The 17,284-nt window shown below is 34.7% G+C and overlaps 1 protein-coding gene across 2 annotated transcripts in view; it reads right to left on the reverse strand.

The window, feature by feature from the left end:
* Positions 1–1,217: 1,217 nt before the first annotated feature.
* COQ3 (coenzyme Q3, methyltransferase) overlaps positions 1,218–17,284 on the reverse strand; it is a 29,050-nt gene continuing 12,983 nt past the window's right edge. For both annotated transcript variants that reach the window (XM_027855785.1, XM_027855795.1), the window contains exons 2-7: positions 15,683–15,800; positions 14,094–14,243; positions 9,435–9,534; positions 8,205–8,447; positions 4,609–4,768; positions 1,218–2,212 (exon numbers count right to left, since the gene is read on the reverse strand). In XM_027855785.1, the coding sequence (XP_027711586.1) occupies positions 2,028–2,212; positions 4,609–4,768; positions 8,205–8,447; positions 9,435–9,534; positions 14,094–14,243; positions 15,683–15,800 (956 nt within the window). In that variant the 3' untranslated portion in view covers positions 1,218–2,027. The remainder of the gene's footprint in view (positions 2,213–4,608; positions 4,769–8,204; positions 8,448–9,434; positions 9,535–14,093; positions 14,244–15,682; positions 15,801–17,284) is intronic.

A 17,284-nucleotide genomic window follows, 5' to 3' on the forward strand; every position in this document is an offset into this window, starting at 1 on the left:
AAATCAAAGTATTGAAAAGTTACAAACTGACCATCTAGATGTAACATTATTCTTCACTGTGTACTTAATGGCATTAAGCAGACATTCTATTTCTTGGTGTCCATCTCCCAATTATAATATTTAGTATACAGTATATGAGAGATAGCACAATGTAGTAGATAGTGAGAAAGACCTGGATTCAAGTCCTCCCTCTGATACATACTGGCTGTGGACCCTTGCCAAAGCACTTAAGCTCTCAATGCTCTAGGGAAGTATCTCAGGCTCTCAGTTACAGAGAAGGGTCAGACCGCACTGTTAGAAGATTCTTCCATTCCTCATACCAACAAAATCATATATTTCACTAACCTTATATAGTATTTAACTCAGAAGGTACTTCAAAAGGAGTTTTTTCACTCACTAGTTATATCTGAATAATTAAGAGTTAGTTTGAAGTGAAATTCATTTGCTTTTTTAAAAATGCAATTTATACAAATGAATTATTTTAAAACCCTTTTCAAGGTATAGATCACTTGTCACAATGAACATTTGTGGAATTTCTATAAAAAGCTGTATTTAGTGGTATCTAAACTTTAAAGTTGAAACCTAATTTTAATACTGAAGCAATAGTTATCCAAAAAAGGAAAAAAACCTATGCTAATCCAAAAAAGATTTCATTTGTGGGGTCTAGCTTCTCTTCCTATAGGCTGCTTCTGCATCAGACGTGAGCCCTTTCTTTTTTCTTGCTTCTTTCCAGCTAATTGCACTAAAGTAAGACCTGTCACAAGGCCCTCCCTCATGTGAGTGAAAATATGCCAAGTAATAGGTGATTGCTTTTAGCATCCTTAACTGGTTTTTTAATTCTACAAAAATCCCTAGGTCTCTCTTTGATCTCTTTGGGGTACAGGCCTAGTAGTGATATAGCTGGGTCAAAGAATAAGCACAGCTTAGTTACTCTGGGGGTATATTTCTAAATTGTTTTTCAAAATGGCTAGACAAATTCACAGCTCCACCAACAATGCTTTTATGTGCCTATTTTCCATCAGGACTCATATGTACAAAAATATAGTAGCTCTTTGAAATGGCAGAGAACTGGAAATTAGGGGGGGATTCCTCAATAACTGGGGAATAGCTGGACAAATTATGGTATATGAATGTAATGGAATACTATGTCATAAGAAATGAAAGGGACAATTTCAAAGAAACCTGGGAAGACGTGCATGAACCAATATAGAGTAAAATGAACAGAACCAAAACAATTTATATAAACACAACAACACTGTAAAGACAGGCAAATCTGAAAGACTCAAGAACACTGAGCAATGCAATTAAACATACTACCTATCTCCTGATAGAGAGTTTGTGGACTAAGAGTGAAAATTTAGACATCTATTTTTGGACATAGCCAATGGGGGAATTTGTTTTGCTTCACTATACACATTTGTTACAAAGATTTTGTTTTTCTTTTTCTTTTTTTCCAGTGAGATGAGAATGTGGGGAGAGCAAACAGATTTTTTGTTCACTGAAAAAAATTAAACTAAATTTTCAAAAAATCTCTAGATCCTAAGAAGTAGTTGCAATGGACTGGGAAAACATCCATCTGTCTTCCAAATATATCTGACATAAAGCATGTACTCTGGAGAAATCTGCCAAGTCTCTGCTGTCAGCTACACAACAGTTTAAAACTAAGCTAAAAAAAAGAGAAACATGATGCATTTTTTTAAAAATTAAAGACAAAGATAAAATTTGATACTAAACATTTCTATAAGGGGAAATGTTTAAAATATATATAGATTATATTTTTTAAGAATGGGGAGAGAAGACATGCCAATCTGAAGAAAGCCCTCTACCTTATATATTACCTTAGCAAAACCAAGATTTTAGTGTTAAAACAGGCATGTGAAGGTGGCTATAATTTTGAATAAAAACTTTTTTCCTGTGTTTTTGTTCTTTTCCTACATGATTCCTTCTAGAAAGTTAATTTTTAAAAAATTTTCATATTCAGAAACATTAGGCTAGCAAGTAACATTACTAAAATGTATAGAACTGATTCATTTCTGAGATGCTTCCTGGCCATCTATGCCAGGAGTTTTAGTATGGTGCTCTTCAGTTTCCACTTGTGCACTAGATTTAATGGCATGAGCTGCATAGTTAAGGCTGGTATTTTCAGTCCATCTCCAGTAGCCTGAGAAAGGATTGTATAGCATTCCTGTTATTGTCTGGACCAAAAGACCATCTAAAAAAAAAAAATCACAAAACTGATTTAACAAATTATAACAAGCAAAGTTCTTAGAATGTTGATATAACTACCAGTAATAAAAAAGCAAGGTTGAAATAATACACATACAACTCTTCTTGAATGGTATAGGCAGCCATACTTTCTAATCAATTAGAAAAAAAGAGCTCATCTTAGGTCTGATGTTTAAAAACAGTACAAAAAGGAATCTAAAAAACAAACCATTTCTAATTGGGACTATAAAATTCATTTCAATTCAATAAACATTTATTAAGCACCTACTATGTGCCAAGCATTGTGCTAAGCACTGGGATTACAAAAAGAGGTAAAAGACAGCACCTGCCCTCAAAGAGCTTACTATCTAGTGGGGGACAACATTCGAATAAATATAGACAAAGCAAGCTATATACAGAATAAATAGGAAATAATTAACAAAAGGAAGGCACTGGAATTAAAGAGAGGTTAGGGAAAGCTTCCTGTAGAAGGTAGGATTTTAGTTGAGACTTAAAGGAAGACAAGGAGGTCAGTAAGCAGAGGAGAAAAGGGAGAATATTCCACTCGTGGGGGACAGCCAGAGAAAATGCACAGAGCCAAGAAACAGAATGTCCTATTCACAGAATAGCCAGGAGGCCAATGTCACTGGATTGAAGAGTATGTGTCGGAGAGTCAGGTGTAAGAAGACTGGACCTAGGGTTATGAAGAGTTCTGAACGCCAAACAATGCATTTTGTATTTGCTTCTGGAAGTAACTGAAAGCCACTAGAATTTCAGGGGGTGGGGGCAGGGGGTGGATATGTGACATAATTAGATTTAGGAAAATCACTGTAGTGACTGAATGGAAGATGGATTGGAGTAGGGAGAGACTTGAGCCAGGTAGACTCATCAGCCAGCTATTGCAGTAATTAAGGTGTGAAGTAATGAGGGCCTGCACCAGAGTGGTGCACCAAATACCATTTAGTTTTTAACATTTTAACATTTAGCATTAAAATTAAACATTTAACATCACAACCTGAATATGTATAACAAATTTATAAACAAGTATATTGGTCACAAAATAAGTTGATCATGGCTTAATAATGGCCAAGTAGCTATGAAGCCTAGCAGGTTCATCATAATATTTTGGTGTAAACTTGTCCAACATTGTTGAAGGTTTTTCCCATTCATATGCATTCTTGGTTTACTACCCTTTGTTAAAAAGAAGAACATTTAAATGTTTTGCATGCTTGCACATGTATAACCTATATCAGATTGCTTGCCCTCTCAGGGAGAGGAGAAGGAATGGAGGAAAGGATAGAATGTGGAAACTTTAAAAAAAAAATGAATATTAAAAATTGTTTTACATGGAATTGGGGTAAAAATGAAATAATAAAAAAAAAAAAGAAGTCCATATTATACAATAGTGCCTTTAAGTATAGGCAGCTTAAGGGGACTGGTCTGAGGGTTCTTTGGGCTTTGCCCACACTAGAAGCACTTCAATACCTGAGGGGACATGAATGAGTGAGGAAATGAATAAAGAGGGGTGCAACTAGATACTAGGGCTTTCATCTGCTAACGGTACCTAGGAAATGCCCTAGCCCAATGTGACTGGGATCACAGAACATGAGAGTGGTTGGAAGGGATCTTATAGGTCATCTAACCTGTTGCCCTAATTTTCATAGAGTGACAGTTGTAAGAGACTTTAGAGATAATCTAGTCCAACCCTCACATTTTACAAGTGAGGAAACTGGTCAAGTTTGGAAACTTGGAGATAAAAGAAACAAATGAAGACACTTGCCCAAGATCACATAAACATCAACTGGCAGCATTTTTTCACTCTAAGATAGTATTCTTTACACTAGATCAGGGGTTCTTAATGTAGTGTCCATGACTTTATTTTTTTTAATATCCTGATAGCTGTATTCCAATATGATTGGTTCCTTTGCCGTCCTGTGTATTTTATATCTTTAAAGACCTTATTCTGAGAAGAGGGCTATAGGCTTCACCAGAGTGACAAACTGGTCCATGACACTAAAAAGATTAAGAACTCCTGCACTAAGCCAAGCCTACCCCTTGCAGATGATTGAAACGAGGCCTAGAGAACCTAAGTGAGTCGCATAAGATTAAGCTTAAGATACAGAACCAGTACCAGAATCCCGGTCCCCCATATCCCAGATCCAGCTCTCTTCTCAACACTGCACAGTTATCTCTATTTGACATTCATATATATATATATCCCTCCCCAATTTAAGAGTTGGTTTCTCCTGAATTTGTTGGGTCCTATTTTACTCCTTTATGTGTCATCTTATTTATAGCAATGAGTAAATTACAAGACTTCATTAAGATCACATTTTAAAAAAGGTTTTATGTTTTAGAAAGAATTATTTGTATTTAAGCTGGTAAGATTGTTTTAATACTTACTTGATTCTAAAAAGCTCTCTAATTCTTCTGGTGAAACAAATTTCTCCCAGTTATGAGTTCCTTTAGGTACAATGCCTGCAATTTGTTCTGCAAAGATAATTGCTAAGGCATAGGAAAGCTGTGTTTTGTTGATTGTAGTAATGAACAAAGAGCCTCCAGGCTAACAAGACCAAAAAAAAAAAAAAAGGCAGTTTAAAGAAATTCAGAAGGGAAGGTAGCACCAGTCAGGTGACAGGTTTGAGACTGTTTCATGGTAGGTTCAAAAACCAACATAATTGTAGCTGAGATGCATATAAGGAAAAATATAATATATCAAAATAATATTCATGGCATTGGGAGGGAAAATCTATCCATTTCTACCCATTATTAAAGGCGGTTACCTTCATATTCAAAGATAGGTTTTTATTAGCACTGCACTCACAACTCTCACAAAGCTAATCAGTTACTTTTTCTAACTTTTGGACACATGAATTCTGAAAAATAATATCTGAAAATAAGATAACAAATTAAATCAATATTTAGCTTCCACCTCACACCTATCAGGTTGGTAAAGATAGTATAAGAGGAAAATAGCAATGATCAGAAAGCTTGTAGAATAGGCAGACTCATACACTATGAACATGGAGCTGTGAACTGGTTCAATTATAACCCAAATGTCACTAAACCAAAAATACTCTTTAACTCAGCAAACCTACTATTAGGCATCTATACCAAAGAAATCAAAGATAAAGGAAAAGAACCCATATGTACAAAAATATCTACAGCATCTCTTCCTATAGTAGCAAAGGAAATAAAATAGGTCCCCTTTAATTGGGGGATAGCTGAAAAATTATGGTAATATAAATGTAAGGGAATATTTTTATACTATAAGAAATTACGTATATGAAAGATTCCGAGAAACATGGGAAGACTCTTGCAAACTGATATTGAGTAAAATGAACATGCAAAGAAATACCTTTAAAAGACCTCAGAACTCTAATCAAAGCAGTGAACAATATTGATTTTAAGACTGACAATGATACCTTCTACATCTTGACAGATAGGTCAGGAACTCAAGATTTTGAATGAGATATGCATTCTCAGACACATGTTGACTTGTTTTGCTAGCCTAGGCATACATTTGTTATAAAAAAGGACATCTATTGAGGTAGGAGGAGGTGAGAGTAGTAAGTGAGTGAATTAATGATTGATATGCAAAAAAAAGCATTAATAAAACATCCATTTTTAAATGACCAGAAGGGAAGAGTACATAAGGTAATACAAACAAATAGAGCAGTTTGGTCAAATTTTATAATTACATATGTATGTATTTATCTTTTAAAAAACATGTAGATATATGTATGAGTATATATCTTCTAAAAACACACATATAACAGAAATTTAATTTTTTACATAATCGTCTTTTTCTTTGCATGCTTAAATTTTCATATTTATCAGTGACTAAGTTCCAATAAAAAAGAAACTTTAAAAAAATAAGGTATCTTTAAAATGATGGAATCAAAGACATTTTAAAAAATAACCTAGAAAATGAAACTGAAAGAATAATAATATTCCTCAGTACAAGCATTTTACACATTATTGTCAGGCTTTTAATAGTAACTCAGGCTCTTAATAATGTTTTTTTCTATGAAGCACCAGCATTCCATAACATCTTGTGCAAAAAATACTGATTGACCTGCACAATTTATGTACAGCACAATCTCACTATAAAGGGATGAGGTGCAACAAATATCATACTTATAAAAGGATTTCCTGTGAGATATGAATAAATAATTTTCTGTAAGAAAATAAGGAAGCCCCTATCATAGAATGACAGTTGAGAAATGTACCCTGGGAGAGAGATTCAATTAGGTTTAGTTTCCTTCATGAGAAAAACATATAACTTCAATTTATGAGCTTCTTAAATAAGAAATTCAACAAGCGTGCAATGGAAGCTTAGGTTTTAAACTTTAGAGAAAGTAGCTAAGGCACTGAGAGATTTTGCTACTGCCAGGTCATTAGACAGACCTGAAACAAGATTATCTCAGTTACTAATTCTTTGTTTCCAGCATTCTTATTAAAATGATATTTTAGAAAAACAGAATTTTGCTAAATAGTCTATTAGATTATGCGAGCTGAGAGAGAAAAGGGTAAAAATGACCCCAAAATAACAGATTAGTCAAAGTAATTTATATGTGGCTTTGTAACATTTTCCTATGCATCAAACAATATGGGAAATCAAAGAACTTAATTGCAAATTAATTACAGGGAGATATGTTTTTGGATATCACTTTTATCCAATTTCTCCCTAATCCTTTTACTATTTGTAAATCTGCACTACTTTTCTGACTGATGGAAGAAAAAACAACCTAAGCAGATCTCCCTAAATTCACTAACAGTCACTCTTTCACTAGATAAGTGAAATTGATAGAGGAAAAGTAATTATTTTTGTTTAAAATGTTTTTCTGATGAAAAAAGGTGTATACATAGCAAGAGAAAGCATTTACTTTCAATTCCTTCAGAGTTATAGAATTTGTGCAAGAAAAGTTCAACAAGGGAAATGAGAACATAAACAGAAGGTGAAAGCCAAGGCACTTCTTTGGCTCTTGAAAGGAAGATGAATTTATCCAGTTGTTTTTTTTTCTGGAATACTTCAGCTACACATTTATGTGCATGCACCTATGGGCAATGAAATTTGGGCAATGAAGGAAAATTGGGGACAGCATTCCATTCTTTTTCCACCTGAATCTAGGGAATCCTCTTGAACAAAATACTGTTAGAATTCAAAAGTGAATGATCATGGCTCAGATAGTTTATGTTGCTATAATTACTTAGCCTTTACAAGACTGGATAAAAAAAATACAAAAGTCCCATAAGTCCCTCACGAATATCAGTCTCATCATCTCACATTTAGCTTCAGAGCTAACATTTTATATTGAAGGTACTTTGAGAGGTAGAATACAATGCAATGTGGCCACATGTAAAAAGAAATTTTGGAACACATACTTAGACTACAAAGCCTAGATTGAGCTGTTCTGCACAGGATCTTGAACAGCCATATATATATGTACAGAGTTGCTTAACATATACAATTTGATAACTGAAATTACTGTAACAGATGTCACTTTTTAATTGATTACAAATCAATTGTTCTTGGAATTTTTGCAAAAGCATCCCTTAACTATTTAAACCTACTCAACATTACAGGAAAGAATACTGCAATAAATGAGGATAGCTTTCCAAAGTTGCACTTGTCAAAGATCATTCACTTTCAATAAGAAACGAGACTCCAAAAATTTTTAGAGCGTCTGCCTTTGCATTGCCTAATAAAGTCAGCAACCCGGGTTTCAAGATATCAGTTCTCTACTGAGTGGTATCGATATTAAGGGCCAAGACAAGAGCACATAAAGATATAGAGAGAAGAGGCACTGCCAAGTTCCCTAAGACATGCTCGACTTTAAAGGCTGAAGCTGGAGACTGAATGGCTTCAGTTGCAAAAGGAAATCTATTACCACATGCACAAAAAACCCTTTGCCCTGCCAAGACCTGCTTGAGTACCTGCTTCGTAAAAGAAATAAACAGAAGAGAACCTTTGGCCAACCTAAAACAATGCTTACTTTTAATACTTGGCAACAGCACTGAATAAAGGTTTCCAAATCATTCACATGCTCCACAACCTCTGAAGCTACAACAGCATCGAAAGTTTCTGCAGTCTCTTCTACAATATCCTCCAGGGAACATGCTTTGTACTGGATTCTCTTGTCCAGGACTGGATCAAATGATTTGTGCTGCTGTGCTGTTTTAATATTCTCATTCAAAGGATCAATTCCAGTAACCAAAGCTCCCAGTCGCCCTAGAGGCTAAGAACAAAAAGGATTGTCACCCTCTGAAAGAAAATGAGATTCCTGTACTATCATCCTAAAATTTTTAGTAATTTTCTAAAAGACTAGCAGTCAGACATTATGAAAAAAAATTTTCTCTAGCCTCTGGGCACATGGCACTATATTTATTTTCTATAGTCATAGCGGCAAACAACAAAAAATATACTAAGTTTATGTATTATGTATTTTTAAAATAAAGGCATAATCAGTCTTTGAGTTCTCTTAACCACTCTAGAGGACTGCCCTTTTCCTCTGAAGACGAGAAATTATTTGATGTGAGCTGTTCTCTTTTTCACCTTCAGGAACCAATGAGTATTTTTATACAAAAGTCATATAGACTTAGTTTATGTTGCTATAATTACTAAGCCTTTACAAGGCTGGATAAAAAAATTACAAAAATCCCATGAGCCCCTCATGAATATCAGTCTCATCATCTCACATTTAGCTTCAGAGCTAACATTTTAGATTGAAGGTACTTTTGAGCAGTAGCATGTTATAAACTAATTATTTCTCCTTACCTTCACTATTTACATGCCATTACATTAATACCCTTGAAATGTGGCAGAATAATTACAATGTCATTTCACAAGGTTTTTCAACATGACAAGGGGAAGGACAATGTTTCAGCAAGATTCTTCTATATTATGAGTTTTATAAGAAAAATACCCAGAATACAGAATGAAAGGTTCATTGCTAGTCCCCAAGGCCTGGTATAATACAGCAACAAACTTTAATGTCACCTGTTAAAATTCCATGGCCAAGTTAGGTGACTGTATTAGAAGAACTTTTTTAATCTCAGCCTTAACCCCTCATCATAGGATGGATATTATCATTCACTCATTCAAATGTTTCTTAAAAATATTTAATGAATACAGTATAAATCTGTTCCTCTCCCTCTCAGGCTTCTAACTTTGGTTTAAAAGGGAAAAAATAAGTGAGATAATTATCCACTGATCTAGTTCTTACTTCACATAACAATCCACCTCCACAGCCAACATCCAGAATCTTCATTCCAGACAAAGGACTTTCCAACTGATGATTAGTAACCGTTTTCAAAAGGTTATCTCTAAAAAATAATAATAATAATAAAATCTGTGACTGGCTTATGTCTAAAAAAACAAAAAATATAAAAGTTCAGTGATTGGTTTATTAATAAAAAGTTTTAAAGTATGCCATTCTTAAAGAACTGCTGCATTTGCAATTTAAAATCAGTTTGTTTGTAAATATTTTAAAATTTTTATTTTCCCATGATCAAAACCAGAAAAGCTAAAGAATAACTTTGAAACTGGAGGAATGGGAGGAGGAAGAAATAATGCAGACCAGAGGCAACTAAGTTTTTTAACAGTGGGCCGCATAATCAGAAATACCTATTTTACCTCAGATCCAACAACTGACAAAGACAATAAAAGGCAGTAATAGACAACATTGGATAAGTTATAACAAGACAAATACACTAAAAGGAGGTAGATAGGGTATGAGTTAGTCTAAAAATTCTGGACAGAAATTGAGAATTATGCCAAGGAAATGACAGCAATGTCACAGAGATCTGACTACTAGGCATAATACCTGAAGGAGGTCCAATATGGAAAGAAAGATACTGTGTATAACAAAATATTTATGCAACATTTTTGTGTACAACAAAGAGCTGGTAACAAAGTAGTTTCCTACTAATTGGGGAATGGCCAAACCAACTGTAGTACCTAATGACAAAAGAATATTAAACTTCTTAAAAGTTCTATATGTGATGAGTTCAAAGGTGAGAAATAATTCCAGTGAGAAGCAAAAGGGAGAGTTGTCTTAAGAAACCAAAGAACTCACCAAAAAACTTAAATCTTAAGACATGTGCAGAAGATAAAAAGAAAGACAGGCAACAAAGAATAAATAGAAAAATGTAGGAAGTCCTATAAAATTAGTTTCAGAGTATGAAAACTCAAAATGAAGTGAGATTGGGCAGAAAAGCTAATGATAACACAAAGTACAGGGTTTTTTAAACTATACTGAAGACTACCAAAGAGGTCCATCCTTTTAACACCAATATTCTGTTATTAAATGATAAATGATTTTAATGTCATAGGACACTCCTTTACCAAAGCAAGTCAGCACCTTCTCTACAATGTATAGTCTTAGACAATTGCTTAGGGCATTGAGAGGTTGCCCAATAAATATGCGGCAAAGGCAGTACCAAAACTCATGTCTTCTTGCCTTCAACACCAGTTTTCTATCTGTTTACCACCATGCCTCTCAGAATATACTGTTGCTGTAATACAGCCATAAATCATAGTATACCCCAATCTCAGAAAAAATAAAATTACAAAAAAATAACCCAAACCGAAAAAACTATGAAAAGACTAAAAATGGGTACAAAGATGCTGTAGCATATTACCAAAATGTGATGCTTTTAAACAATTATAAGAGGAGCACAAAATTTGCCTTTTCCAGAGCCATAACGTAGAAAAGCTACGGAGAAAAAACAGTGATATATTCAGAAGACCTGGGTTTCTGGTCCAATCTGCCACTTGCTTACTGTGCATTATTTCCTATTTATGACCATTTTTAAAATTTGAGTTCCAAATTCTCTCCCTTTCTCCCCTCTCCCACTGACTGAGAAGGCAAACTACGTAGTATCAATTGAATATGTGAAATCATGCAAAACAGGTTTCCATATTAGCCATGACCCCTCCAAAAAAGTGAAAAAATTATACTTTAATTCACACTCAGAATTCAACATTTTTCTCTAGAGGTGGATAGCATTTTTCATCATGAGTCCCTTGGAATTGTCACGGATCATTGTAATGATCACAGTCTTGCTATGTATTTTGAACAAATCACTTGGAAGGGACCTTAGAGACTATGTAGTCCAACTCCCTTATTTTACAGATAAGTAAACTGAAATCCAGTGAAGTTTAAATGATTAAAATCATGCATTTATATTTCCATGGTCTGTTTCCTCATCAGTAAAATGAGCATTTTTTCATCTCAAAAATTCTATAATCACAAAGCATGAACTTTCACAAAACACCCTACCACTCTGTCAATTTGTTATTTTTTTCAGATAGTATGTGTAAGGAAGTCTGTTTTATGTAAGCAAATTTTTAAAAGCAACAACAGTATGTCTGTTGGGCATTTCTGGTATTAATCCAAAGAATGGTCACAGTAATCCTAATAGGAAGAATGGAAAAAGAAACACTCACTGAAAAGATGTTTGAGGAATAGGGGAAGGGGTGGAATGATATAGCCTAGATGGTACAAAACTGAAAAAGGTTTAGGAGCCTCTAAATCAAAACGAGAAAATGAGTACAAAGGGAACAATAGTACCTTCAAACCACAAATAATTTCCATACAATGAAAGGAAGTTAAAAATCATAGAGTCATTGATCCTTAGAGCTGGAAGGGACCTCAGATATCATCCAGCAAGATTCATTTTACAGACAAGGAAAGACTGGGTTAGAGAGGTTGAATAATTTTTTTTTTTTAGGCAATTGGAGTTAAGTGACTTGCCCAGGGTCACACAGCTAGTAAGTGCCAAGCTGTTTGGTCTGAGACCAGATTTGAACTCAGTTCCTCCTGACTTCAGGGCCGGTGCTCTATCCACTGAGCCACCTAGCTGCCCCAGAGGTTGAATAATTTGCCCAGGGTTACACAGAGTATGAGCCATGGAGACACAGTTTGAACTTTTGCATGCAAATTTCTCATCCACTGTCTTTTACAATAAGAAAAGACAATTTGGATAGTCGTGGTGTTGTGCAGAAGTGGAAATCAAGAGCAATCAAAATGAATTACAGGAAATCCTTGCTTTTTTTTTTTTTTGCTTTAAGAAATCACATCACCATTTATCAATTAGCTTATCTGTAGACAGGAAAGGAATCTATATTTCACTATTTATGGATCTGATCCACTCATTCATTACTTCAGTCATTTTTTTCCAGTGTTTTTTTTTTAAGTTCATCAGTTTTGTGTAAAGTCTGTGCGTAAGATTTCACCTTACAAATGCAGAAATGTCATCTCATGGCAAAAGAACATTTATGTAAGATAGATATATATATATATATATATATACACACACACACACGTATATATATAAATATAAGCTAAATAGCACAATGGGGGAGGGGGAAAGGGGGAATGATCTATTTTTTTTCCTGTTTTGCCTTCTTAATGGATTTTCATTGTTCAAAAGATCACAGATTCTTCTCCTCAATGCCACTTTCAAGCTTCCACTTTACCATCATCACTCAGTAACCCTCCTCTCCTTTGAAGTTCGCTCAGTCCATACCTACTACCCAATCAAAAAATCTGACCTTCAGGACACTCCCTTTCCATCTTCAATGAGTTCAATGCCCGGCTCAAAGTCTTTCTCTTCTCTCCAATTCCTGTCCTCATACTAGAAGCTTTCAACATTTATAATTATAGTCCCTCCAACACCCTAACCTCCCGGTTCTTCAACTTACTCATTTCCCATGATATACTCTTCTACTCAATCTCAGCTACACACAGAGATGGTCATACCCTTGATCTTGCCATCACCCACAAATGCACTGCTTACATGTTCATGAATTTGCAGATTTCCTTATCTGATCACAAACTTGTTATTCTACTTCTGCCTCTGCCTTTGAAAGTTCTTCATCCTCACTGTGGCCTCTAATCCTCCCACCTCTATTCTCTTCTAAGCCATCACTGCTGTACTAGGTCCTCTCTCCTCCCTTCCCCATTTTGAACCAGTTCAACTCTACCTTGTCCTCTTCTCTCAAGTCCCTTGGCCCTTATCCTATCACCAACTTTGTTCCTACTCATGTGCTACTGAACAAAGCTAGACAAAAATCATAAAACTATGGTGAATGAGAACACTACAAATTTATGTTACATAATCTCAAGTGGGCTCTCACCAGAGCAAGGCAATCCTTTTACACCTCCCTAATTGACTCACCATCTCACTCACCACAGTAGCTTTTCCAAACCTTTTCATCCCTCAAATCTCCCAAAGTTCCCTCTACCCTTACTCTCATAGCTAACAACCTTGCTTCATATTTTACCGAAAAAATTGAGGTCATTCACCAAGAGTTTCATTTCTCTCCCTCCTCTTCATCTTATATCACCCAGATATCATGCTCTTCCTTGAAAAAGGCATTTCATCTCCTGACTCTGCATTTTCACTGGCTGTCCCCTATGCCTAGAAAGGCTTCTTGTAGAAGGTGGGACTTTAGATGGGACCTGAAGGAAGCCAGAGAAGTCAGGAGGTGGAGATGAGGATTGAATTTTAAAAAAAAATTTTTTAAAGTATGGTTAGGGGAAAAGTTTGCTGAACTGAAATGAAAAGAGGGTCTTAAAAAATCAGAAGAACAGGAATCAGAAAGTCTGGGGTGTAAGGTACCTTGTGAGGTACTAGAGAAAAGATTATCATATTAGGTGACATTATTGATAATATAATAAAATAACAAAAATATTCAAACAGCTTTGTAAAAGATTCTAACTTCAAAGGCATGATAACAATGTATCCTTTTCTGTGCATTTTTGCACACAGTTTATACTTATGAGGTTGAGTATATATTAAGAGAAAACAAACTTAACAGAAAATCAAGCACTAAACACAGTATCATTTAAGAAGACTAAGAGTTTGCCAAATAGTACCTAATAAGTGGCACCCTTAAGTCATTCATAGAATGAAGAGGTGCATATGCTCCTTGCTCATCCCACCATTTGTATGCCAGGGCCTTAAATGTTTTCATCTCTTTTGGATCCACTGTTTTTGAAGTGCTATACAATCTCATTCCAACATACCTGAAGAATAAAAATAATGAACATATGAAATGCCAAAGGTCTTCAAAACATAACATGGATAATACTGCATTCTTACTTATAGTTCATAAAATACAAAACCCCCATATCCCTTTGTTTTATGAGGGAGTTCTGTTAATATCACCATGGCTGATTTCCTTTGAAATAAAATCTTTTATAATAAATTTGCCCTTAAGTACAGAAAGAAGTTTGCTTTCCACCAAAGTTACTTCTAGTAATTTGAGGCTTTCCAGGCTCATGACACCAGACAGCACCACGATGATTCTGAAAAGTCCAGTGGATAATACAATTTCTGGCAAATTTGGGCAAAAGGGAATGAATGCAGCATGTGCTACTGAGCAACAATGTCTGGGGAATGGGTCCTCTAATGAAAGAAAATCACCAGACACTGTGTAGTATAAACCTACAAAATTGAATTCTCTAGTCCTTCCAAGAGAGCTAGGCTACAGAGAATTACTATGTTTATTTAACACAAGACCTTAGGACTACGTTGTGTTAGTTTGGACACACAACTTGCTAAACCTTTCAGGAAGCTCCTCTGAATAAGACCATTAAATGTTTATAATTTTCCAAGAGTTTTAAAAATTTGGGATCTGCAGGGCAGCTAGGTGGCACAGTGGATAGAGCACTGGCACTGGAGTCAGGAGGACCTTAGTTCAAATCCAGCCATAACACTTACTAGCTATGTGACTTTGGGCAAGTCACTCAACCCCATCACCTAGCCAAAAAAAAAAAAAATTGGGATCTAAAAGGTACCTGTACCATTTTAAGTTTCACGCTGTAGCAGAACAAAATCCGTTACAGTGAAATTCTATTTTATGAAATGTTGGGTGATGCCAGTTAGGCTTTAGCATGTCACATTATGTTCAGTAATACCTGTAAATCCTGAAGGCTAAGTATACAACATACATGTCCTTTTAAGATACAGGTAGAACTCTTCCTTAATATTATGTTCATCCACCTTTTTTCATTCTTCATTACCCGATTACTTCAAAAACACCCTTATGCAGGAAGCAAGGCTAGACACTTGGAAAATAGAGCCCAATCTAAATAATATTTTTCATAAAATTGTAAATTTCATTTTGTGAAACTAATACAATTATGCAAAAGTTCCTAATTTAATATTAACTGTATACATACAAAATAGATTTTCTCTTTGACCAAAATAATTTATGGTTTCACATGTGACATTATTACATAACTCTACCAAAATACTCAAAGAAAAAGTGACACATAAATTCTGCATTCTAATTTTAAAAAATAAGAAGCCATTCAATCAAAGTATTTGACTATCACAGAAGGACAAATTAGTAAACATCATCTCACTGCCAAGTGAGATGATAAATTATTGTGATTATGATAAATCATTACATTTCTCCTCCAAATAAGTAATGATTATACTGACTGGTCAATAAACGTACCTGTAGTTTTTCATTTTATCTGAATAGGCAAAGGTTATATTGTTATATTTTAAACACATGATTCCTTTGTCACTGAATAGCCAAGGTGTCATCAGTTGAGTTCTATTGGTTTGCTTTCCTGGATAAATGGGAAAATAAAAAGCAATGAAAGGCAAGGCAAAAAACAAAAATCCTTCCAAAGAATGATCCTTACTGATAGACAATTTTATCTTGAAACTAACCAACACAATGCATTCCTATATTATATCACAACTGAAAAAATTTAGGTAGATTTTTAAGATAAAGGGAAAATATTTTTTCAGACTGTACTCTATTTTAAAAAAGCAAAATTCTAGTTACAGCCATTTAACCAATAGTTAGGTGGCTCAATGGATAGAGCACTGGGCCTAAAGTCAGGGAGACCTGAGTTTAAATCTAGCCTCAGGCATTTACTAGCTATGTGACCCTGAGAAAGTCACTCTATTTGCCTTAATCCACTGGAGAAGGAAATGGCAAACCAGTATCTTTACCAAGAAAATCCCAAGGTGAGTATAATCCATGGGGTCATGAAGAGTCCGACGTGACTGAACAACAACACTACTACTTAATAATGAGAATAATTAGAGTCTACCATTCTTTTTTTTTTTAAACCACTGCTATTCAACACAGTAAAAAGACCATCAGTAGCTTCATATTCAAATATGAAAGTAGGGAATTCTTCTATTCTGAAGTCAGGCTAACTTTTTCCACCCAATGATATGAAAATATGTATGTTCAAACTAGTCCTTATTCTCCCATTTTTACATTACTCACTTAGAATTGACAGTACAATAGAAACATTAGACTTGAAGTCAGGAGACCTTGGTTAGAGTATTGCCTCTATGTGATACTGGGAAAGTCATTTAACTTCTCTGAGTCTCAGTTCTCTCATCTGTCAAATGGGGATGATAACAACACTGCCTATTTCTTGGGCTTGACACTTTACAGAGTGTCCCAAAAGTCTTAATGCAGTTTTAAGCTTTAATGGCATTATGGTACACATTTAAGCTATGAAAGCTTAAAACTGTAGTAAGGTTTTTGAGACACCCTGTGTAAATATGGAGCAGTAATTGTAATAGTAGTAGTATTCACTATTTTATTCTATGAACAAAACAATTATTCAAAATTTTGAGATATATCCACCTATCAACATTCATTAAGGAAAGCGGTCTATTGTTTTCTTTCTCTGTTTTTGCTCTCCCTTTGGTATCAAAACCATATTTGTGTTATAAAAGGAATTAAGTAGGACTTCTTTATCTATTTTTTCCCCCAAAGTTTGTATAGTATTGGGATTAACTGTTCCTTAAATGTGGCAGAATTTACTTGTTAATCCATCTGAGATTTTTTCTTAGGGAGTTCATTGATGGCTTGTTCAATTTCTTTTCCTAAGATAGGGTTATTTAAGTATTCTATTTCCTCTAATGTTAGTTCGAGTTTATATTTTTATAATGTTTGCCCATTTCACTTAGTTTATTAGTTTTACTGGCAAATAACTGGGCAAATAATTCCTAATAATTGCTTTAATTTCATCTTCATTGGTGGTGCAGTTACCCTTTTCATTTTTGACACTAGTGATTTGGTTTT

Source organism: Vombatus ursinus, unplaced genomic scaffold, assembly GCF_900497805.2.
Source record: "Vombatus ursinus unplaced genomic scaffold, bare-nosed wombat genome assembly UNPS02000582.1, whole genome shotgun sequence".
NCBI classification, from domain to species: Eukaryota; Metazoa; Chordata; class Mammalia; order Diprotodontia; family Vombatidae; genus Vombatus; species Vombatus ursinus.